Source organism: Panulirus ornatus, chromosome 53, assembly GCF_036320965.1.
Source record: "Panulirus ornatus isolate Po-2019 chromosome 53, ASM3632096v1, whole genome shotgun sequence".
Classification (NCBI taxonomy): domain Eukaryota; kingdom Metazoa; phylum Arthropoda; class Malacostraca; order Decapoda; family Palinuridae; genus Panulirus; species Panulirus ornatus.
Genome location: NC_092276.1, coordinates 1,209,290 through 1,233,964, shown reverse-complemented (window position 1 = coordinate 1,233,964; position 24,675 = coordinate 1,209,290). Strand labels below are relative to the sequence as shown.

Sequence of the window (24,675 nt, the reverse complement as noted above, 5' to 3'; positions counted from 1 at the left end):
CTGAGTTCCAGCCACAGAGACGAGTTCCAGCCACAGTTATACTGAGTTCCAGCCACAGTTATACTGCCTCCTATCACTTAAGTCAGTGTAATTAGAATTCCAGGTCTCCTTACTTATCTGATTGGTCTAACTGATTAGCAACGGGATAATCAGCAACAGTATTTAAGCAGTTTAATGTAAGTAGATGCCCAATGTTATTATCATCATAATTATCATCAAAGTTATTATTATTATTATTATTATTATTATTATTATTATTATTATTATTATTATTATTATTATTACTATTATTATTATTTTATTATCATTATTATTATCATTATTTTTATCATTATTATTATTATTATTATTATTATTATTATTATTATTATTATTATTATTCTTATCATTATTATTATTAACATTATCATTATCACCATCATCATTATCATTAGTAATATTACAATCACTGAAATCAACACAGCAAACAATCCCGAGTAAACACTTGCCACCAGACAACTAAACAGTTTCGCCAAAAACAACTCTACCCCCAGGGTAAACAATTTCACAGCAGACAATTTTCTCTTCTTCTCCCCCCTCCTTACCACACCCTTGGGCCTGGCCTCCTGCCTTATCAGCGGGCTCAGCTCTCCCCCCGTAGCCTCACCCTGGGGAGGGAAAAACACACTGTCTTCCTGAGAAAAATTCCAATTAGGCTATGGATCATCGTCTCCTGGGAAAAACAATCATTTTCCCCAGGACATTTCACGACCCGACAGGCCCCACCCTAGCACCCGAATGCCAAGGTCAGAGACAGAGGGGGCCAATATTCCCTCGGGGGCTAATATTCCCTCGGGGGCTAATATTCCCTCGGTAAATGGGGTCTATAGAATAACATCCTCTCTTAACAGGGTCCTTGTGTGTCGTAAAAGCCTGTGTACGGTCGTCGAACGCCTGAAGGAGGCATTTCTTTCACTGACGGGCGGCCGTAGTGGCCCCTGGCAATCAATAAACCTAAACCCCAAAATAACCAGCGAACCCTTTCGTTAAGTCGACTAAGTCGAGTTCAACTGCAGAGATTGCCCACTAGACAGCGTACTGAAACGTTTCTAATTCCTGCCTGAATTTTTCCTCTTCAGCAGCGACCCCTCTCCCACTCTGTTTACATACAACGGTATCACAGTGGATCTATCTGCCTGTTTGTGTTGGTAAATGGATTGATAAGCCCCCCCACAACACCAGAAGTTTTTTACCTGTAATGATACACTCTTGTATCGGAGGAATAAGTAAACGTTGCTGTATCTATACAAGATTATGGCGTATATTTCAGCTCCTGATGTCAGCCTGATCATACGCCAGATACACCAACGACACAGATTTGGACCATTACACAATACGTGTACATAATACTTACGGTCGATTTTCCTTTCTTTTTTCTATAGAATTCGTCGTAACTATGAGGAATAGCGAGACTTTCCAGGGAAATTTTACCCTAATTCTAAACTGTCGTAAGTACGAAAATGTCGTTTTGTAAGACTTTCTTCTACAGGTTCTCTGTTTTATCACTTCGTTGACTGAAGTTCCAGGTAAATATTGATCCAAGTGTGAGACATAGTCGTAGAGTTGTTATATATTGATCCAGCAAGGAGGCATAGATTTGTTAAATATTGATTTAACAGAGAGACATTGATTCGTTAAATGTTGATCTAGCAGGGAGACATACATTTCTTAGATATTGACCCAGCAGTGAGACATAGATTTGTTAAATATTGACCTTGGCAGAAAGACGTAGTCGTAGACTTGTTAAATATTGATCCAGCTGGGAGATGCTGTCTTAGATTTGGTTTAATCAGTAATAAACCCGTTGGAAATCAGTGTCTGTCTGTCTGTCTTTTATCATTAACTCCGTCTCCGTTTACATAAAGGGGATTAGGAGCAATAGAACAGTCACCCTTCGTGTGGGAATTAGGTGACTGTTAGCTGATAATCCCCCAGGTGACTGTAGACTGGTTGGTACTAGTTCCCTAGGTGACTTGACTGGTGTGTACTGGTCCACTAAGTGACTTGACTGCTGAGTGCTGGTTCGCTAGGTGACTTGATTGTCGGGTACTGGTTCGCTAGGTGACTTGATTGTCGGGTACTGTTTCGCTAGGTGACTTAATTGTTGGGTACTGGTTCGCTAGAGGTGTTCCAGAGGCAGACACGAGAAGAACACACAGTTGGAAAACAGCTCTCATGCCTAACACCTCCTCACCCCGCCACTACGAGCTGTCTCTCAAATCCATCCTTCTAACCCACTCACTACCACAGGACTGTTGTCAGTACTCGTATACATGACCAATGAAGTAACCAACTCTAGCCTTATTAAGTTAGCTTGGCTGTGTTAACCCGCTGGAGCCAACCCACAGATATAATGGTTTGTTCACGGGAAGCCGTAACTTGGATGTGTTGGCCAAGTTTCTCCAGCAGCTCTGAAAATATCGCCGCAGGAGCATAGTAATAAGTTTGGATAGTATAAGTTTGGTTGTTCAGTGTGCTTTTGTATGCCTGTGTGTGTGTGTGTGTGTGTGTGTGTGTGTGTGTGTGCTTGGGAGGCTGGGTGAGGCAGCTTCCCTGACCCATGTTTGTTTATTTCTCGTTGATTGTCCCACAAGCAAGTTGCCTTCTCGTCTTTGTCATCCTTGGAGCGTCCTTTGGATTCATGTCCACACTTGGAGCGTCCATTAGGTTCATGTCCACACTTGGAGCGTCCATTAGGTTCATGTCCACACTTGGACCGTCCATTAGGTTCATGTCCAAACTTGGAGCGTCCATTAGGTTCATGTCCACACTTGGACCGTCCATTAGGTTCATGTCCACACTTGGAGCGTCCATTAGGTTCATGTCCACACTTGGACCGTCCATTAGGTTCATGTCCACACTTGGAGCGTCCATTAGGTTCATGTCTACACTTTGTGTGTGGTGCTTTACTATCCTGGAGTCGTCCCCGTGTTAGAACCTTGCGTTCCTACCATAACGTAAAGCGAAGCACAACCAGTGAATGATGTTCCAGGTTCTGAAAGGAGTTTTACTGCCCACCCTTTTTTCCCCCCATCGACCTCTCCCTCCCTCATCGCCACCTCCTCCTCCTCCTACGCCATGACCTCTCGCTCCCCACGACTTGCTTCAGTGTCTCTCAGTAACAGAAGTCTCTCTCTCTCTCTCTCTCCCCCACTCCCACCCTTCCCCACCCCACCCCACCAGCCAACCAGTCGAGCCCAGCCCACCATTTTACCCCACCTCCTCCCACACTCCCCACCTGCAAGCCCAACCCTCGGCCCCAGTCCTTGGTAAAAGCTTAATGGCCCGAGGCCGTCTCTTGCACCTGTGCTCCCAACAAATTAAGCCAAGGGGTTGTCCTGTACAGGTAAGGGGCCCCGACCCCGCCACCATTATGTGAGGGGAGAATGTATACACCCCAGCTGGGTAGGAAGTGAGGTCTTCTCCAGCCACTGGAATTACCCACCACTGAATAAGGATCAAGATATGAGTAGATAACCAGGATTTTTTTTATTCACGGATCTCTCACAGTCTTGGTGACTCATGTGGTCAACACAGATGTATTCAGTAACAACCAGGATATATGTAAATCGCACCACACTTATACCTACACTTATCTCGTACTTACATCACAACACAGCAGCACTACACAGGCAGTAACGTAAGGGGAAAAAAACAAAAACACCACATCAAGTCATCAGAAGACATTAGCCTGCTCAAAGCGGTATGCATCTTCAACCCCCCTAGAGTAATCGACTGTCCTCCCTTCTTGATCTCCCAGCACGATCAGTCACTCCCACTCAGCCAAAGACCGACCACCACACCTGGCTAATCACCCACACGACACACTCGCATATGACATTCGCGCCTCACATCCGTCGCAAACATGAGAGAGAGAGAGAGAGAGAGAGAGAGAGAGAGAGAGAGAGAGAGAGAGAGAGAGAGACAGACAGACAGACAGACAGACAGACAGACAGAAATAAAAAGCCAAACAAAATAACGCATAACTATTGTCGTATTGGAAATTTTATCGACGTCCAGACCATTAGGCGGGGAGGAAATCATTTTATCATCTTCTTTTTTTCTTTCTCTCGTAATGGTGGAGCATTAGTGTGTGGTGGTTGCCGGGCAGGTGCGAGTCCATCCAATTATGTGGGACTTTAACCCGAGCATGGAAGATTCTCCTCCGTGCGGTCGGTTCTCCGGCAGCCAGCCAGCAGCACCCTCCTCACTCGTCCCTTTCGCCAGAATTCCATTATAATGGGGCGACCCAACTCGCTGGGGTCTGAAACCACCCGCCAACGTACGTCTTTGGCAGCGAACGAAAAGTATAAATGGTTCTGCTAATCTTGTTTCTTTAACTTACATTCGTGTATGGTTGTGGTGGGTGTGGCTGAAGAGGAGCTGGAGTTTGGGGTAATGTGTGGTGGAAGCTGTGGCTGCCCAGTGTGAGGTGGATGTGTGTACGAAGAGATGGGTAAGGATGTGGCAGAAAAGAGGTTGACAGATCTTATGCTCAGCAGGGTTGAAGACCAGGGAAATGGACCCATATATATATGTGAGTGTGTGTGTATGTGTGTGTGTTTGTGTGTGTGTGTGTGTGTGTGTGTGTGTGTGTGATTTACCAATACATATACATGTATTAAATGAAATCACATTCAACACTTGCGCACCGAAACAAAAATTCTCCCAAAACATTTTTCTCTCAACGTGCTCAACACCCAGCTTACTGCAACAGAAAAATGTGACTCCTCTTACTCACACCACCTCATTATCACCTCCAAAAAAAAACCCCAAGCCTGAAATGTAAAGCCTCACATTCACAAACCCATAACCGCAGTTCACTCTCTCCCTCCCCCCAATAACCACAATGTTATAATCTAATATTCACTCTGTAAAGACACTACAAGCACTGCAACACCACCTTCCTCCCTCCCACATCAACCTTAAAATCTCAGTTCCAGCAGATATATTGCCAGTCTGAAACGACCCTCCCGAATCATACACGAGTCACACTTTCTCCTATGCGTTCCGGCCATCACCCACAGTCATCAACATTGAATCATTATAACACAAGACTTCTCATGTCCAAGATGCACCTTCCACGCCAGAGGCACTGAACACCTGTTTATTAGACATTGTTCTTATCCCACAAAAACATACGCACATTCTCGTCTCACATCTTCACTTGCGCTCTCACTCCGGGATCCTGGAGCACGAGAGCTGGGATAGTACCAACCTGACCATCAGGCTATAAGAAATGACCAGATTATCCCCTCTCGTTTTTGATTTTCCAAAAGAAGGAACAGAGAAGGGGCCAAGTGAGGATATTCCCTCGAAGGCTCGGTCCGCTGTTCTTAACGCTACCTCGCTAACGCGGGAAATGGCGAATATGTATGAAAAAAATAGAAAAAAAATAGAGATAAATAGACAGATAGACAGATAGATAGATAGGTAGATAGATTTATATATATGTATATATATATATATATATATATATATATATAGAGAGAGAGAGAGAGAGAGAGAGAGAGAGAGAGAGAGAGAGAAGAGAGGGAGAGAGAGAGAGGAAGGATGTGGTATTTGAAGCCACCACAGAGTAAGAGCGATCATATGGTTGTGAGGCTGGAGTGTGTTGTTCAAGAGATCATCATAGGTTGGGGTTGTAGCGCCAGGAGAAGTCAGGAGAGAAGAAAAATCATCCAATTAATTACGTCGAAATAATTAAATTCCTAGTCTGTATAATTAGGGAGAAGGTTCTAAATGAAAATGTGTGTGTGTGTGTGTGTGTGTGTGTGTGTGTGTCTGTGTGTGTGTGTGTGTGTGTGTGTTTTGTCGGCATTCCAAAGGGTGTCGAAGCTTTTCGTAAATCATTGCGCCTTATCTAAGAAGGCCATCAAGACCTTCATGTAACTGTATGATGCGCAAGAGTGGCTCCCACATTGGACGCTTCCACGCTGGTCATGTAGACTCAACCACCTTCCACCCACACCAGCTGAAGCGGCTTCCACCACCAACCTCAAAGAAGCAGACGAAGAAGGGGCGATCAAAGGAAGACCTGAGGTGGTGTTGCTGTTGTTGTTGGGTGTGGAAGGAGAACCTAGGAGTGGGTAGTGGGGTGGTGCTGACGTCAGCTCTGACGTCAGCGGCAGTAGCGAGCAGTCGGCCCACTCACCAACTACCCCTGCCTGAGTCACTGTTGGAAGGGCTGTGAGAATGAGGGGAGGGCTTTGATGGAAGGTGCTGACCCCGAGACGAGGGAGATGGGGAGGTACATCATAACACACACTCTGACGTCAAGTGCCGTCGCTCCAGCACCGACGGATGTAACATCTATCTGACGTCGTCAGCATTTGTCGCTGTCACTCGCAGCTACGAGGCTGACAGACAATATCAGCAGTGTGGTAGACACGAGCATCTGTCTGCCAGAGAGAATGACAGTTTACTAGCCATACCGTGTCGAGCAGCGAAGTTTACCTCCCAGGGCTTATAGTTTACCGCCTAGGGCCACAGTATACCTCCTAGGGCCACAGTATACCTCCTAGGGCCATATTTTACCTGTCATGGCCACAGTTTGATTCCCAGTGCCACAGTTAACATGACGGCATGGAGGCCTTTGTTCTTGCGCTGGGGAGTAAAAGGTCATTTATACTAACGAGGCTGTCATTTCGCTCCGATCCCACGCTGCTTCGCTGAATTCGAAGCCTGTCATGAAGGTGCCGCTTCACGAACAGGAACATCACCTCTGTTGCGAGGTGTCTGTCCGGCAATTGGGTAACAACCACCGTCCCTCGAACCCTCGTGAAGCATTGAATCACTGACTCGTGAACTCTCAATGCCAGTGTCCAACGAGATGTTTAATTCTTTTCTCCTGAGTCCTTGAACCGTTCCCAGTGAGGCATTGTAGACTGTACCACTGTTCCAGGAGGCCTTGGACAACTGTTCACGGAATACTAGAAGAACTCACCCCTAAACCTTCGAGCCATTTCCAGCGAAGCATTGAGTCACTGTCTCATGAACCGCCATACCACTATCCCACGAAACCTTGAACCACTGAATTTCCGAAGCCTCGAACCATGGCCTAGTGAAACATTTGAAAATAGTCGAATCAAAAGTACACTCCAAACAGGAGGTCCAAAGACCATCAGTCGTGGCATTGTGTTCGCGCCAGACACACGCGCTTCGTCTGTGCGTCCAGTTAGTGAGGTGAATCGAAGGTTCTTTGTGGCCGAGGGAGTCGAAGTCATAATAACCGAGGCAGTGATACACAGCAGCAGCTCCCAAGGTGGCTCCGTCTGGCGCCCAGAGCGAAAATAAGATTTTACGAACGACAGGATTAAAGATTGGTTGGATGGACGGACGGGCGGATGATGCGTTGGAGTGATGGACGGATTCCTGGATGGCTGGACGAACGGTGAGAGGTGAGGATGACATGGACTGCTCCATGAAAGACTAGACCATGGTTAGGGGGGTTGACAGACGGAACTGAACGCGTAACGACGCATGCGTACCACACACTAGTTCTTACGCCGTCTTGAGGCAAATGATTCGTGCGTTCCCTCTGTATATTTTTGAGGACAGTCCGCTGGCCTGTGTCCCTCTCGCTAACATCCATTTAAAGAACAAGGTAAAAGGATGTATGGAGAGTCTCTGTATACTATATTCATATATACATATATAGGTGTTACCGGACTCTTTCCTCCCTTCCTCCTCGAGGTTACACAGCGAGTGAGAAGACACCTTTGTGTCTTCGTCAGTTGACGAAAGAGAGCCCAGCATCGTGAAAGACCCTCTCTCTTGAAAGGAATCCATCACTTTCCTGCCACTGGAGGTAGCGCAGCCTTTGGTCCGCAGGAGCCAAAGGAACGGAAGCCCTTGATAGCGCCAGGACTCACCCTTAGAAATGGATTCTGGGGCATTTATGTAATGATGAATGTGTCGCCATTTATGTTTTAGCGAGTTAACGGATTTCAGTGTTACCAGTATATGTTATAGGCTACGTATCCCTTCCCTTTGCCGACCAAGATGGATTACACACATCCATAGATTTCTTAAACTTCCTTTTACTAAGCTGGAAGGACAAATTCTCATCACACCTCCAGCCATAGAAGTGGCAAAATTCGCTTCTATATTTCGTTCCATAATTAGACAACCCAGAGTTGTTTTACATTAAATTCTGACGTTTAACTTTGCTGCAAGTGACCCGGACTTCGCGTCGCTACATTTGCGAGACATTTCCCTCAGTGTGAGAGGATATTACTTCATTAATATCAGCCTTATTTTACCTCACTGACTCCTCTAGTGTATTTCCCGCCGTTTCTAACTCATTAACTTGAGGCCTGAAAATATTAGAATGACTCCTGGAGCTGACGTAGCGACGTTATATAAATCTGTCTAGCGGTCTCCGCTCGTTACGGCCGTTCGCTGTTGGGGGTGTGGGTGATGGACGGGTGAGTTGCCGGAGGTCGCCGCTCAGCGGAAAAAGAGAGGAAAAGAAATTGATATGAATCAGCATCGCTGAAGCCTTATGGTGAGTTATATACTTTAACAAGATGCTAAATAACACGTATGCAAAGACTTTCTATACGTCACAGGTCTGTTCATAGCAGTAAAATTGTAAGACATTAGGGTTGCATCCACAAAGGAAAATTGCCTGGCAATTAGACGATTTTTTTTAGACCGGCCACATTTCCAGCTATACAAAATTTAGTTGCCATGTATGATGTACTAAATCAGACCCTACCATCTACAGCTAAGCCCAGCAAACTATTCTATGGTGTGACTTAGTCATACGCCCTGGTTCAGCTTATTCATAGCTCGTCGCTCGCCATATACCATATCGATCCAATTCATTCTATCCACAGCACACTTCTCACCTCCCCTTGAATGTTCAGGCACCGATACCCAAATTCCACCCTCACAATCATCAAATACAACATATGGTCCTACTTTGTAGAACTCCAGGTCAGGGACATTTTAAAAGAACTGCTCACTCAAGCGGTGCATCACTCCCTGATCCCATGTTCTTTCCACAGACGCCTTACTATTGGCCCTCCCAGAACCACAGCGCCGACACCACCGACTACGCCATCTACCTGACCAAGCGGCTTTCCAGGAACAAGCAGAAACATGGACTCGAGGACTATGAGCTGGAAGCTTACAACAGACTCAAGAAGGCGCTCTCTCACAAGTGGGATTTCATCACCATGCAGGCGGAGGAACAGGTGAGCGACGGCCGCTGCTGAAGGGGTACGGACAGATGAGAGGCGAAGGGGAGGGCGGATGACACTGTCAGGGGCGGCGTAGACAGAAGGGCGGCGACCACTGCTTCAGGTTAATCCCTGGGCTGTAGACGAGACGTTCATGTGGAGCACAAGGGGTGTGGTAGGATGGACGGGGGCTATCAGTGACATGGTGGAGTCATGAATCACAGAAGGGGGAAGTAGGTATGGGTCTTTATGGAATAGTAAATCTGGATATCGAACACCTAATGGGATAGTTTTGAGATGGTGTGAGTATGGATAGTACTTAGGGAAGGTATCGGAGTGGACTATTCGGGCTATTTTATGGCTGAATGTGGACTTTGAGTGACCAAAAAGGGGAAATATAAGAGGATCTGGAAAAGATTGTGTCTAGTCTGGCATGTAGTATTTAACACCAACCCAACCACAGTAGACACTACTTGATACCAACCCAACCACAGTAGATACCACTTGATACCTACCCAACCACAGTAGATACCACTTGATACCAACCCAACCACAGTAGATACCACTTGATACCAACCCAACCACAGTAGATACCACTTGATACCAACCCAACCACAGTAGATACCACTTGATACCAACCCAACCACAGTAGATGCCACTTGATACCATCCCAACCACAGTAGATACCACTTGATACCAACCCAACCACAGTAGATACCACTTGATACCAACCCAACCACAGTAGATAGCACTTGATACCCTCCCAACCACAGTAGATACACTGCCCTAGCCTGAGTGTGTAGCACGCCAGCAGAACAACCATAACGTGCACCACAGAGCCATCCAGCACCACACAGTCATCCATGTTGCTAGACCCAGTGGCCACCAACTTCAATAGCTGAGGGCCATTAAGCCACTATCCATACAGTACATTAAATAATTAACCAATTATACACACCCAGCATACCTCTTATAGGGCTCCCATAGCTTCAGGGCCGCACACCAGTGAGGAGTAGGGAAATGGTGGTCTTAAAAGTTCCTCGGCGAGAATTAACTCATTTTCGTCCTCTGGGATACAAAGCCTCGCTGAAGGCGACTTTTCCTATTCACAGTGTAACCACACACAGCGGAGTCTGGCAACACCCCAGGACCTTTAATGTATACATATAGAATGCAACAGACCGAGTCTTTATCTATGCTGTGTGCTAAGGGGCGTGTCGTCCCTCCTCCCGCAGGTGAAGTTAGCCAAGGATCGTAAAAAGGGCGATAAGATCGTAACGGACTCGCAGGAGAGGGCGTACTGGCGCGTCTACCGACCTCCCCCAGGCTTTACCAACTGCCTGGAGACCGCGCCAGTCCCGGACAAGACCAACATGGCCAACAGAGTTCGAAAGAAAACTCTGGACGATCTCAAAAAAGATGTAAGTGTCGGTTGACTTGAGACGTTGTTAATGGAGTCTTGAAGGAGTCTGATTTCTGTGTTTAATGGCCTATTTGTACTGTACGAGGAGGGAGTTTTGCACTCGTAAGGTCTCCATAACTAGAACTTTTTGTGCTGTTTGATAAACTTTCTAAACTTGTGTATACTGTCAGGATTTGCAATTTCATCACTTGACGTATGCCAGTCACCCATTACTCTGATACTACAGAAGTACTTCTTTGCATTTAACAAGTTTCTTGCTTAGTTTATTGTTATGAAATATGCTCACTCTAACTTTGCAACTTTTGAAGAACTGTTCACTGTTGAATTCATTTACGTCTTTTATCTAATGTTCTTAGTTTTGCCATCACCCATTCGCAGGATCAATCCAGCAATACCAGTTTTGTCAAATTCCTTTTCTCAAGAGGTACTTCTAAAGTCTCCTTGTTTGCTAACATACTCTAGGTGAGAGAGCCAGACTCTTGAGGACCTGGCATCTTATAAGGGTCTGGCACCTGAGGACCTCCAACCATTAACACCAGCTTCTCTCTCTCTCTCTCACGCTGGACAGAATGACTTCCTGGCGTCAGCAGTGGATCGCACCCGTCAGAAGGTGTCCCAGGCGGCCGAGAGCCTCTTGACCCACTCGGAGACCTACTACGAGTACGACCCCCTTCTGACGTGCCCCCAGCCCTCAAACCCCTGGCTCTCCGACGACCACACCTACTGGACGCTCAACGACCCGATGTAAGTCGGGCCACCGAACGACCCCTAACTTACCCTACCACTATGAAAAATGTAGGATTATTCAGTGTTCTTGTATGGTTGATTTGGTGATGATGGTAGCCAGCCGGAGCCTTGTGGGGAGAGGATGAGATATATGATGGGGAGAAAAGAGAATAACATATGATGGGGAGAAATGATATCAGTATGTGATGGGGAAGAATGATAACAGTACATGATGTGGAAGGAATGATTACATGATGGGGAAGGAATGATAACATTACATGATGGGGAAGAATGATGATATATGTATGAAGGGGTTGTTTATAATGCTATTTTCCATGATGCTGAAAGACTGGATTACATGAAAGGGAAAGAAAGAACCTGCTTAGAGGGTCGTTTGCACACCTTGTACTGAATCTGTCATAACCATGATGAGTTATAAGGGATTAGAAATCTATAAATGTTCTTTTCTTCACCCGTGCCAACTGGATCCACATTTCCCACGGTACACACACACACTGCAAACACTCTCTTGGTATCAACCTCTGTGTATTGCATGGCCATGACGTGTATTGTGGCAGAGAAATAAAGTTTCCCTGTCACATACAGACACATGCTATTCATGCATCTTCTCCTCCCCTTCCCTCCCACAACCGATGTGATTGTCAAGGGAAAAACACACACACAGAACAGAACAGAACAGGGCCGCTCCTGACGAAGGAGCGCTGCCTGTATTGTCTGAATCACCGCCTGCTGCTAACACAAGCGTCCTTTGCAGAGTGGATGTACCGACAGAGAAGCGTGTACGACGTTGGGCCATCTCCATGGAGGAGCTCATCAATGATGTTATGGGTAAGGTGCCGCCTCCGGTCACTCTCCTCCTGCAGGAGGGTTCTTGGCTCTGTTTAGTTACTCCAGAGTTGTGCCTGAATCTCCGACCTCAGCTGTGATCGCTGGATTCTGCTGACGACCTGACTTGGTCTCTTGGAGCGAGTCAAATGTCTTTTCGCCATAACACATCTGAATTTAGACACAATCCTCTCAAACTGCTTTATCTGTCGTATATACAGAAAACTTCAAAGTAATAACAGTCATGATAGTATAAAATGAATATTGTTTTAAATGTACATAATATTTCTTTCTGCTGCCAGTGAATGTCTCATCTGATGGTTCCATCTCTGTGTAGTATGACTGGGAGGCCATGAACAGCACTCCATCAGTATAGTCTAGTGAACCAAATCTTTCACTGGTATATTAGACAGGTGGTTATGTATAATGTCTACCAGAATTTACATTCATGACCTAATCAACGTCTGGCGTTTGATTGTTATGCTTCTAACACACTTTCTCTCCTCTCCTGATAGTCTTAATACCCATGTCGTACAGCAGATACAAGATGCATATTTCTACAGGGTATAGTTGGGTCTCTGTGTAGAGAAGGGATAGTAGTTAGTCCTCAAGTGACCACAGTGACCAGGGAAGAATAGGTTTGCAATCGTGAGTAGGCCAGACAGACCCTATCTCATGCTGAGGACGTGACGCCTTCTGGATGGTATAGCAATAAGCCCCCCATTCTCAATACCCTATGATACCTTTATATAAAGTCTATTGACCATAGAATTATGAGTATACCCAAGAGGGGAGGGGATGCGTGAGGTGTGGGTGCGTGTGTATATATATATATATATGTGTGTGTGACTCCGTGCCTGCAGGTGTGGCGGAGTTCACATCCTACCTGAGGAAGGAGTACTGCCACGAAAACATTCGCTTCTGGCAGGCCGTGAACGACCTGAGACGTGGTCCCGCAGCCAACATGACGGATAAGGTCCAGAGCATCTACGAGTGAGTAATTAAACTCTGTTATGGTGTTGAGGACTAGGCTGGGGTTGCTGGGGGTTTTCAGGGATGCTAGGCAATGACTGGGGGGGGGGGGGGGGTTTCAGGGACGTAGGTGTTGGGAAGGCGTCGAACCCTCGGCGCTGTGTGCTGTGCAGCCAAGAGAGACTCTAGCCACTTTGCCCTGCTAGATTGGTTAGAAAAACGCCACTTATAACTCGTTTCTTCTCAAAGATAAAGAAAACGAATGACATCTGGTGTATTGTATTCTGGTTCTCTTTATCTGCATTCAGTCCTGTCAATGAATTATACGAAAGCGCTTAACGCTTTGATACTTGTGTATATATGTCGTGCAATGTCTGGTCTAACGCCTTGATGTGCTAACTGAGAGGGTGTGTGCCTTACAGGGAGTTTCTCAAGCCGGGGGCGCCCTGTGAGATCAACATCGATGGCAAAACGATGGAGAAGACGCAGCTGCAGATGAAAAATCCAACACGTTACACGTACGACTTGGCCTCAGAGCATGTGTACATCCTGCTCCTGAAGAAGGACTGCTACCCTAGGTTTCTGCGGTCGGAGCAGTACAAGACTCTACTGGCTAACGCCGTCCAGCCCTCACAGAAGAAGAGGTGAGCTGGTGGGCGGGTGTGTGTGTGTGTGAGCGTAAGCTGTTGCTTCCTGCTGATAGCTTTGAAGACCCATTAAAGAAAAAGAAAATTATGATTACTCTTGTTTCAGTGAGCTAATCATATATTGATTATGATTACTCTTGTTTCAGTGAGCTAATCATATATTGATTATGATTACTCTTGTTTCAGTGAGTTAATCATGTATTGATCGATTATTATTTGCAGAATATGTTTTCGGAATCATTTTGCTTTCTTTTTTTACTAATACCATTTTTATTATTCTTTTGTATAAGTAATTAATTTGCTTCTTGAAATTTCCAAAATATCGAAATGTTAGTAAAGCATAGTTTTTTTATTTTTTTAATGTATAAGTAATTCATTTGCTTCTTGAAATTTCTAGTATCGACATCTTAGTGAAGCCTAGTTAGTATCTTTCTATGATATTAGAGACAACTCCCCTTTGGTTACAGTTGGAGAGTTCAGATAGTTTACAGATGTTCCTGCCAACCATTCCCTTCAGTCACCATGTTCGACTGTTAATTCACTTCCCCAACGTCCATATTTCGACCAATGTCTCACCGACTATCAGCTGACCCTCCACGCAACAGTTTATAGATAGTTTTGAATGTTTGTGCTGAATATCATTTTTTGCTTTTTTGCCAGAATTGTTTGCCCCTTTAGCCTCTTATACTTTTTATTTTTTTTTTGCCCAAGAATAGTGTCTCGGCTTACACTGCTTCACCTGACGCAGCTCCAGCAGGCGCTGTTGGAGTGCTTTTGACTTTAATGCAGCGGCTCCTCCTCCACCAGGCGCTGTTGGAGTGCGCACAGCTCCCCCCTCTCCATCACTAATGGGCTCTTCTAATGTTCTCTTTTCCCTCCACCCACCAACTAACGGCTGAATTCTTGGTGTGTCTGCTTGCCCCGCTCCCCACCGACTCTGGTCGCCACGACCTGCTACATCTGGCCGCTTGACGTCAAGGCCGAACTCCATGCTGGTCCGCCTCATGGCCCCTTCCATGATGCTGGCCTCAGGCCCCGATGGTCGCGCCGGGTTACAGATGTACGTGACGCTACCCACTCCTCCCCTGCTCCTCCAGCCCATAGCCACCACTGCTCACTAAGCTTGCTCTTCCTCCTCCTCCTCTCTTAAAAAAAAAAAAAAATATGAACCCCCTCAGTGCTCGTCCCCCGCTTGTGCTAAATCTCCCACGCAGTTGTGTGTCATGTTTCTGCCTCCCCTGTGATGCCTGTAGTGTCACTCGTGAGTGCCTTTCCGTGCTGGGTGTAAGCTTGAGAGTACAGTAATAAACCAGTCCCTGCAATGTCCTAATCTTTAATGTACGGAAGGTGAGTATGAAAATTGCCAGGACTGCTTCCATCGTAGCCTAAAAAAAAAATTCGGATTAACATCCTTCCTTGCTTGCTAGCTAGCTGACTGGTTGGCTAGCTGTACTCTCATACCTTTAATCTTTTGTGAAAGTCTTCAGCTAAAACCTCTCATGTTAGCCTCGGTTATAACTACGACGTTTCTAGTCAAGTTATAATCAATGAATGGGAATACGATATAGCTATTCTTTTGTTTGTTTTTTTATTTTGTTCTTTGTTTTTCTTGAGTCTCTGGTTTGACTCGGTTGTGTGTTCAAGCCTCATGTTGACCACAAGGTATATATGTGTTGGTGTCTACTTCCCAAGGAGGAGAACCCAAGGTGGTGACCTCTCTGTCTGGTTACTTCACCTGACCAGATCACATCCACGGGTCTATAGTGATTTCTAGCCGTGGACTGTGGTGTCTTGATTCACCTGACTCGTAGAAGTCTGTGTGATTCTATACACCAGTGGTAGTCGCATGAGTGTTTACAGCCGCTGTGTGATTGTTTACACCAGTTGAACCACTGTTTAGATCTGTTGTATAGTTCCTTACATCTAGTGTATGATTGTTTACATCCGCAGTATGATTTCTTTCATCCGTTTCTGACTGTACATCCATTGGATGACTGTTTACATCAGATGCATTTATTTTCATCCGATTTATGATTGTTTACATATGGTTTAAGATTTTGTACATCAGTTTTATTATTGTTTACATCTTTAGCATGATAGATTACACTCGTTGTGCGATCGCTTGCATCCGTTGTAGGTGTGTGACCCGTAGTGTACATGGCAGGCTAATGTGGCAACGATTGTGAATGATACGTGTGTATGTCACCAATACATGTGGCAGGTGTGTGTGTGTGTGTGTGTGTGTGTGTGTGTGTGTGTGTAACTCCCCCACACATCCGCCTGATTAGCATGACAAATTTCCATATTTGCTCCCATAAGTATACATGACGTATGTTCGACCCTTGCCCTGGTACGTGCGAAAAGGAGGCTGCACGAAGAGGATATGCAAGTTCCTAACCCCGCCCGCCCCTCCTCACACAAGGCAGCTGTGAGTGTTGGGTGTATAACGCAGGGAGTGGTTTTCCTCAGCCTGCTTCTTAATACTCCTTGCTTGATCATTTTTCCGGACGCTTGCGTTTCCCGCCTCGTGAGTTCCCATCACTCGTGTTGCTATAAGCATTTTTGATAGACTTGGGGGCATTAGATACGTAGCTTTTCAGTGGCTTGCAAGCATTTTACTCAGAGTACCTCATTTTGTGTGGCCTAGTCATATCCCTTGCGTGTACGAGGAATACCTCATAAGGTTAAAGATACATGGGCAGGTTTTTATTGGCCTGCATGCATCAGCTTCAGTACGTCTTCACACGCATTCATATCCCCCGCTTGGATAAGCTTTAACTCACTCCCCTCCACCTTTATACCTGCTGTATGCTACCATTCCCCTCCACCTTCCAGCTGCTCACAGTCAACCAACTTATCGCTGACGCTCTTAGTCTCATTAAGAGCTGGGATGATAACTACGTCCTATCAGTGAACATCGTTCGGCCTCTGTGGGGAGACGAGATTATTGTGAAGTACATTTAAGGTTTATTGTTCTCTCTCTCCCTGACTCCTCATTTAGCTCTGAAAGCATGGTAGTGGTGACTATAACCTCACCCAGCCTGACCTATTTTATCCGAAGTTTTAAAACAGAAATACCTTGTTTAATGTATCCTAGGCTTGAGACCAAACCTGTGTCTTGGGTTAAACTAGGCATGGATTTTGTGCCCTCGGCCACCCACTCAAGATGGAGTACCTGGAATTGTGGTTTACGATTCGTAGTTTTTTTTTAATCGTCCTTTTAATTTTGTTCGAATTCTTAAACCCCCATCCTTTTCCTGACCATTGCTTCGTCAAAACCCTAAAAGGCCATTGTAATATCATAGTGTTATGCACCTGACTATTCTTGCATCATGTTCTTTGATTACTATAGTACCATGCTTTGTAACGTGATCCTGACCAGTGTAGCATCCTATTACTGACCACTGTTGTAACATAATCCTGACCAGAGTAGCATCCTGTTACTGACTACTGTTGTAACGTGATCCTGACCAGTGTAGCATCCTGTTACTGACCACTGTTGTAACATAATCCTGACCAGTGTAGCATCCTGTTACTGACCACTGTTGTAACGTGATCCTGACCAGTGTAGCATCCTGTTACTGACCACTGTTGTAACATAATCCTGACCAGTGTAGCATCCTGTTACTGACCACTGTTGTAACATAATCCTGACCAGTGTAGCATCCTGTTACTGACTGTTGTAACGTGATCCTGACCAGTGTAGAATCCTGTTACTGACCACTATTGTAACGTAATCCTGACCAGTGTAGCATCCTGTTACTGACCACTGTTGTAACATAATCCTGACCAGTGTAGCATCTTGTTACTGACCACTGTTGTAACATGATCCTGACCAGTGTAGATATTCTGCCACTAACCAGTGTTGTAACATGATCTGACCCATGTTGTCTCGTAGGGTCAATAATACTAGTAATGACAAAGATTAAAAAAAAGGCACACTCTACTTAAGAGGAAGGGGGGGAGGGAGGTTCTTGCAAATATACTTATTACCTTTCACTTGAATATTGATACTCGTACATTTACCTGAGAAAGATGTGCAGTTCTACACATTCCGATCATGATTAAGTGTAGTAAAGACAATAATTTCTTGTACTTTGAATATGCATTCTTTGTTGCCTACGTAACGTGGGAGACTGTTTATGTCAAAGGTTACATTTACAAAGGAGGAAGAAATGTTTCGAAGACTCTCTGCTGAAGTGATGCATGGGGGAATGCATGTGAAAGTCACATTGGTGATTAGAAAGAAAACTGTTGTTTTACCTGCTTTAGGAAATGGTAGCTGAGGGAACACACCAAGACTTTCGAGATATTGCGTGTCAAAGAATAAAACAGTAACTGAAAAGAATGGAAAGTGTCATCCCTCCGTACCAAAGTACATTTCAGAGATGACAGTACAGTTTCGGTTTTTAGAAATAAAGGCAAAACAGAGAAGCATGGACAGACGCCATTGAAGTAGGCGCGAGTGGACCCGCGGCAAAAAAAAAAAAAAAAAAAAAAAAAACTAACTTTACGCCACCTTGTGTAGTGTTGGTGGCCGTCAGTGAAGTTGGCGCCCCCTTGCAAGCAGTGGCAACTACATGACGTTTCCACATACTACATGAGCCCGCCTCAATAGCAGTTTAGCTGTAGTAGGAGGTGGCAGTGTTAATTTGTGTTCCCAACTAATGCCCTGGATATTTCTTTTTTCCTTGTCGTACCTCTACCACCTACTGTGGTTAAAAATATTCACCTTACAAGAGACTAAAGTAGCATCTGCAGTTGCACTTTAGAAAGGAAATAAGCCACGTAAGGAAATTTCTAATATTACCAGTGTAAGCTTGAGATCAGCGTAACGATGGTAGAAGACTTTTAACGATAGCGGTGGCATCGCTGCACCCATTGGTGTAAAATGCCCTGGGAGGGACAGAACAACCTCTCTGCTTACTCTACCAATTGGTGTAGAATGCCCTGGGAGGGACAGAACAACCTCTCTGCTTACTCCGAATGTTCTTAAACGACAAGTGGATGCAAATCCACGCTTAGACTGCAAAAGAGGTGAAAGAAAGAAAAATCCTAGACTGCTTGGTGATGTGTTGGTTAAGGGCAGCGCAGCGCCACTTCCACGAGGACCGTCGGTACCAGAGCTGCAGGCTGCATCCAAAACCGCTCATAATCCTTAGGCACCAGAAGACAAAAGTCATATTTTTGGCTAGAGATACGTACTGTAGGATACAGCTAAGTTCAGAAGTGTCTTCTGGAGTGATGAGCCCACCTTTTCTGTGACAGGTGGCGGATGTGTGATCCAATTGACCCCAAGGTACATTGCAAACACTGTAAAGTTCCCTGCCTCACTCATGGGATTGTTTCGGTTCTTATGGTGTTGCGGGACCTTGCAGTGTTGCCAGAGAATGACATTATAAACAAACATAGTTACCTCGAGTTACTGTATGATAATCTTCCAGATTCGCTCAAAAAGTGAAAGGCCAAATTGACCTTGTAGGATGGGATACCAGCAAAACTGCTAAACTAGTCACCGATTGGCTTAAGGACTGTGCAGTGTAGTTTTCCAGTGACTGGCCTGGGAATTCACCAGATCTGATTCCAGCAGAAAACTGTGGGCGCTTACGAGAATGAACTTGTGTGACAAGGCTACTTCATCGCTGCCTAAGCTGGAGGCGGCTATTCATGAAGTTTAGGCAAAGATGGACCCTAAATGGCTTCAGAACTTTGCTGATTCGGTTCCTGGTCACTTCATGGAGTGTATAAAAAAGGAAAGGGAAACTAATAAAGCACTAGTCGTTGGTGAATATACAGTTTCCATGGTTTTATTTCATATTCATCCTTGATGCTTGTGCTGCAACTTCATCGCGCCAACTTCATTGGCAGGCTTTATATCTGTGTGTGTGTGTGTGTGTGTGTGTGTGTGTGTGTGTGTGTGTTCTTTCCTGGGTTTTTATGAGCAAAAGCAAATGATTTATATATATATATATATATATATATATATATATATATATATATATATATATTTTTTTTTTTTTTCTTTTTTTTTGCTTTGTCGCTGTCTCCCGCGTTTGCGAGGTAGCGCAAGGAAACAGACGAAAGAAATGGCCCAACCCACCCCATACACATGTATATACATACGTCCACACACGCAAATATACATACCTACACAGCTTTCCATGGTTTACCCCATGAGTGCTTTGGATATGGAGGTATGCAAAGTGAGCAAGTCATGGCGACTTGGTGGAGTGGTGAAATCCTCGCGTAAGATGTATGGCAAATTGTCTGGAATGAATGGGATTGCAGTTGACTTTATCAAGAAATGGGATGGTAGTGTTGTGGATTGGTTAGTTTGGATTCTTAGTGTATGTATGGCTTAGAGTGAGGTGCCTGAGGATTGGGGGAATGATTGTATAGTACCACTGTGTAAACGAATGAGGCACAAAAGTGAATCTTCAAATTAGAGGGTTATGTATGTGTTGAGTGGTCCTGGCAAGCAGTATTGGAGAGTGGTGATAGAAGGGATGGTGGGATGCACAGAGCAGCAGACAGGCGAAGAACAGTGTGGCTTCAAGGGTAGTAAAGGATGTGTGGATCAGATGTTTGCTTTGAAGAATGTGTGAAAAATACTTAGAAAAGGACTTGTCTTTGGAATTTATGGATATGGAGAAAACGTATAAGGTTAATCAAACTGCTTTGTGGAAGATGCTGAGAATATACATGGGAGGAAAGTTACGAGAAGTAATGAGGATTTTTTATTGAGAGCAGTGCCTGTGTCTGGGTGTGAGAGGAGGATGAGTGGTTTCAGGTGAAGGGATCATAGACAAAGGTGTGTGATGTCATCATGGTAATCTAATCTGGTTATGGATGGGGTGGTGAGGGTGGTAAATGCAAAGGTTTTGGAGAAACGGGCAGATCTGTAGTCTTTTGTGGGCGTGGGTAGCTGGGAGGAGATTCGGTTTCTGTTTGCTAATGACACAGCTTTGATGGCAGACTCGAGTAAGAAACTGAAGAAGCTGCAGTCTGAGCTTAAGAGAATATGTAGGAGAAAGTTGAAACGTAATGAAAGTAAAAGGTTGAGCTTAGCAGGAAAGACAGTGAGTTTGGTTTGACAGGTAAGTCTGAATGGAAAGAACCATGGAGAAAGTGGATTGTTCTAGACACCTGAGAGAGAAGATAGCAGTGGATAGGACCCATGGGACCTGAAGTAAGCCATAGGGTGGGTGAGGGGGCTAAGGTCCTGGGTGCATTGAGGGTTGTTATGAAAGAGAAGTCAATGTCTGTGAGGGCATAGTTAAACATGTTTGTTGGCACAGTAGTCCCCACGTTGTTACAAGGATGGCATAGGCCTAGATAAAAAGAAAAAAGTACGGAAGAGGGTGGATTTGTTGAAAATTGTATGCTTAAGGATATTATGTGGTGTCAGCATAGTTGTTCAAGTAAGAAATGATACGGTAAGAGAATTGTGTAGCAGTAAAGTGAGAACTGAATTAGGTTTGCTGAAATGGTTTGGATATATGGACGGGATGAGCGAGGAGAGGCTAACTAGGCGACTGTTCATGTCAGAAGTGAAGGGAACAAGGGAAAGGGAGAGGCCGAGAGACGGAAGTATGGGGTTAAATGTTTTGAGAGATCGAGGCCTGAACATGCAGGAGGGAGTGAGTGGTGTCTGGAATTGAACAATTTGGAGTGATATGGTGAGTTTGAATGGAGAAAAACTGGAGGAAGTGAAGTGTTTTAGATATCTGGGAGTGGATCTGTCAGCGGATGGAACCATGGAAGCGGAAGTGGATCATAGGGTGGGGGAGGGGGCGAAAATTTTGGGAGCCTTGAAAAATGTGTGGAAGTCGAGAACATTATCTCGGAAAGCAAAAATGGGTATGTTTGAGGGAATAGTGGTTCCAACAATGCTGTATGGTTGCGAGGCGTGGGCTATGGATAGAGATGTGCGCAGGAGGATGGATGTGCTGGAAATGAGATGTTTGAGGACAATGTGTGGTGTGAGGTGGTTTGATCGAGTAAGTAACGTAAGGGTAAGAGAGATGTGTGGAAATAAAAAGAGCGTGGTTGAGAGAGCAGAAGAGGGTGTTTTGAAATGGTTTGGATACAGGAGTGACATGCTGTCGGAGGGCTGATCCATGGCACAAAAAAAGGCCTATGGGGTTTGGCTTTAAATGGAGCCTTTGGTTTCTGTGCATTATCCATGTTAGAGTTTAAAAGAGCAAATGAAACCGTTCTTCAGTTGTTCCTGGCTATTTGGGAAACAGCAAAACACACACACACACACAAACACACACACACACACACACACACACACACATATATATATATATATATATATATATATATATATATATATATATATATATATATATATATATATATATATCATACATGATTGCTGTTTTCTGTGTTAGCAAGGTAGCACCAGGAACAGACCAGAAAAGCCAACATCTGCTCAAATCCATTCTCTAACTGCCTTGGGTAATGCACCGCAACAACCGCTCTCAATCCACAACCAGGACTCACGGATCTTTTCATGATTCTCTCTGGACGCTTCACATGCCCGGAATCATGTCGACTTCCGCATGCCACATCATTCCAATCTATTCTATCCAAGCGCGCCTTTCACCCCCCTGAATGTTCAGGCCCCTGATCGCTCAAAATATTTTCCACTCCATCCTTCATCTATTTGGTCTTAATGTTCTCCTTGTTCCCTCCACTTCTGGTACAGATACCCTCTTTGTCAACCTTTCCTCATTCATTCTCTCAAATATGCCCATACCATTTCAGCACACCCTCTTCTGCTCTTTCAACCACACGTCTTCCCCATCCCTTCATTAATTAATCATCCCTTTTCACACTATATAAGTGAGTCAGTTGTTCGCCGATGATATATCTCTGGTGGCTGATTCAAGTGAGAAACTGCAAAGTTGGTGACTGAGTTTGGAAAAGTGTGTGAAAGGAGAGAGTAAATGTGAATATCTTCACAGAGCAAGGTTATTAGTTTAGTAGAGTTGAGCGACAAGTTAACTGGGGTGTAAGTTTGAATGAAGAAAAATTGGAGAAAGTGAAGTGTTTTAGATATCTGGGAGTGGACTTAACAGTGGATGGAACCATGGAAGTGGAAGTGAGTCAAAAGGTGGGGGAGGGTGGGGTTCTGGAAGTGATGAAAAATGTGTGGAAGGAGAGAACATTATCTCAGAGCAAAAATGAGTATGTTTGAAGGAATAGTAGTTCCAACAATGTTATATGGTTTCGAGGCATGGAGGAGGGTGGACGTTTTGGAAATGAAATATTTGAGGACAATATGTGTTGTGAGGTGGTTTGATTGAGTAATTAATGAAAGGGTAAAAGAAATGTGTGGAAATAAAAAGAGTGTGGTTGAGAGAGCAGCAGAGGGTGTGTTGAAATGGTTTGGACATATGGAGAGAATGAGTGAGGAAAAATTGGCAAAGAGGATATATGTGTCAGAGGTGGAGGGAACAAGAAGCAGGAGACCAAATTGGAGGTGGAAGGATGCCATGAAAAAGATTTCGAACGATCAGGGCCTGAACATACAGGAGGATAAGAGGCATGCATGGAATAGAGTGAATTGTGTTACCAGGATCAACATGCTGTCAGTGGACTGAAACAGGGCATGTGAAACATCTGGGGTAAACTATGGAAAGGTATGTGGGGCTTGGATGTGGATAGGGAGCTGTGATTTCGCTGCATTACACATGACAGCTAGAGACTAAGTGTGAGTGAATGTGGCCTTTTTTTAGTCTGTTTTCCTGGCGCTACCTCGCTGAAGCAGAGGTTGCAAAGCTGTTACCTGTGGGGTGGAGTAGCACCAAGAATGGATGAAGTCAAGCAGGTATGAATATGTACATGTGTATAAATGTATATGTCTCTGCATGAGTATGTATATGTATGTATATGTGTATATGTTGATATACATATGTATATTATTTGTATATGTGCATGTACAGGAGTTTATGAATATATGTGTATATGAGTGGATGGGCCATTCTTTGTTTCCTGGTGCTACCTCGCTAATGCAGGAAACAGTGATCAAGTATGATAAATAGATAAGATAATATATGTGTGTGTGTGTGTGATTCCTGGGGATAGGGGAGAAAGAATACTTTCCACATATTCCCTGTGTGTCATAGAAGGCAAATTAAAGGGTTGGGGGCTGGAAATCCTCCCCCAAGTTTTGCTTCTCCAAAAGAAAGAAGAGAAAGGGGGGGCCAAGTGAGGAACTTTCTCCTCTATGGCTAACTCATCTGTTCTTCATCACTACCTTGCTAATGCAGGAAATGGCGAGTATGTATGTAAAAAAGAAATGTGTGTACAACCCATCATGTTATGTTTTTCATCTCTCCCCACATGACTTTTTTTATTGTCATGAAAGTTTCAGGTAATCTGGTTCAGTGCCTGGCAGTGAGGGTCTTCAGGTTTAGTTATGACTGCTGCCAGTGGGTGGGTGGATGGACTCAAACAAGAAGAATATTGGCTCCACCCATATCTCTAAAGGTTTCACAAGACCTGCCTCTTTCTCTTTTCACTTTACCAAAGTTCTTTTGCCCTTATTCTATTTTGTTTTTTCCTATTTGGAATTTCATTTACCTACCGATTTTCCAACTTTCATCCCCCTAAAGAAAAGTATGATAAACCTTTTCTTATATGTAAATAATCCATATTATCCTATCCTTTTCAAAGGTAATGCATGTTGTTTATAACATTAGTGAGCCTGTTGGACATCTTATGTATCTTGAATTCCTACCTATGGAGCCAGTTGGCTCAAAATTTTTTTGTGTACTGTTTTAAATTGCTCCACCTATTATTTCAATTCTACTCCTTCAGT

The 24,675-nt window shown here is 44.6% G+C and overlaps 1 protein-coding gene across 17 annotated transcripts in view; it reads left to right on the top strand.

Moving 5' to 3' along the window:
• LOC139765155 (uncharacterized) overlaps window positions 1-24,675 on the top strand; it is a 346,502-nt gene that overhangs the window by 271,200 nt on the left and 50,627 nt on the right. For 14 of the 17 annotated variants that reach the window (XR_011716593.1, XR_011716592.1, XR_011716590.1 and 11 more), the window contains 7 exons: window positions 9,054-9,242; window positions 10,463-10,648; window positions 11,219-11,394; window positions 12,152-12,225; window positions 13,086-13,215; window positions 13,617-13,838; window positions 14,821-14,901. Coding sequence is in view for 13 of the 17 variants with exons in the window: in XM_071692359.1 (XP_071548460.1) it covers window positions 9,054-9,242; window positions 10,463-10,648; window positions 11,219-11,394; window positions 12,152-12,225; window positions 13,086-13,215; window positions 13,617-13,838; window positions 14,821-14,901 (1,058 nt within the window). In the remaining 4 variants the exon portion in view is untranslated. The remainder of the gene's footprint in view (window positions 1-9,053; window positions 9,243-10,462; window positions 10,649-11,218; window positions 11,395-12,151; window positions 12,226-13,085; window positions 13,216-13,616; window positions 13,839-14,820; window positions 14,902-24,675) is intronic. The other 3 variants (XM_071692370.1, XM_071692367.1, XM_071692371.1) reach the window with 1 other exon arrangement.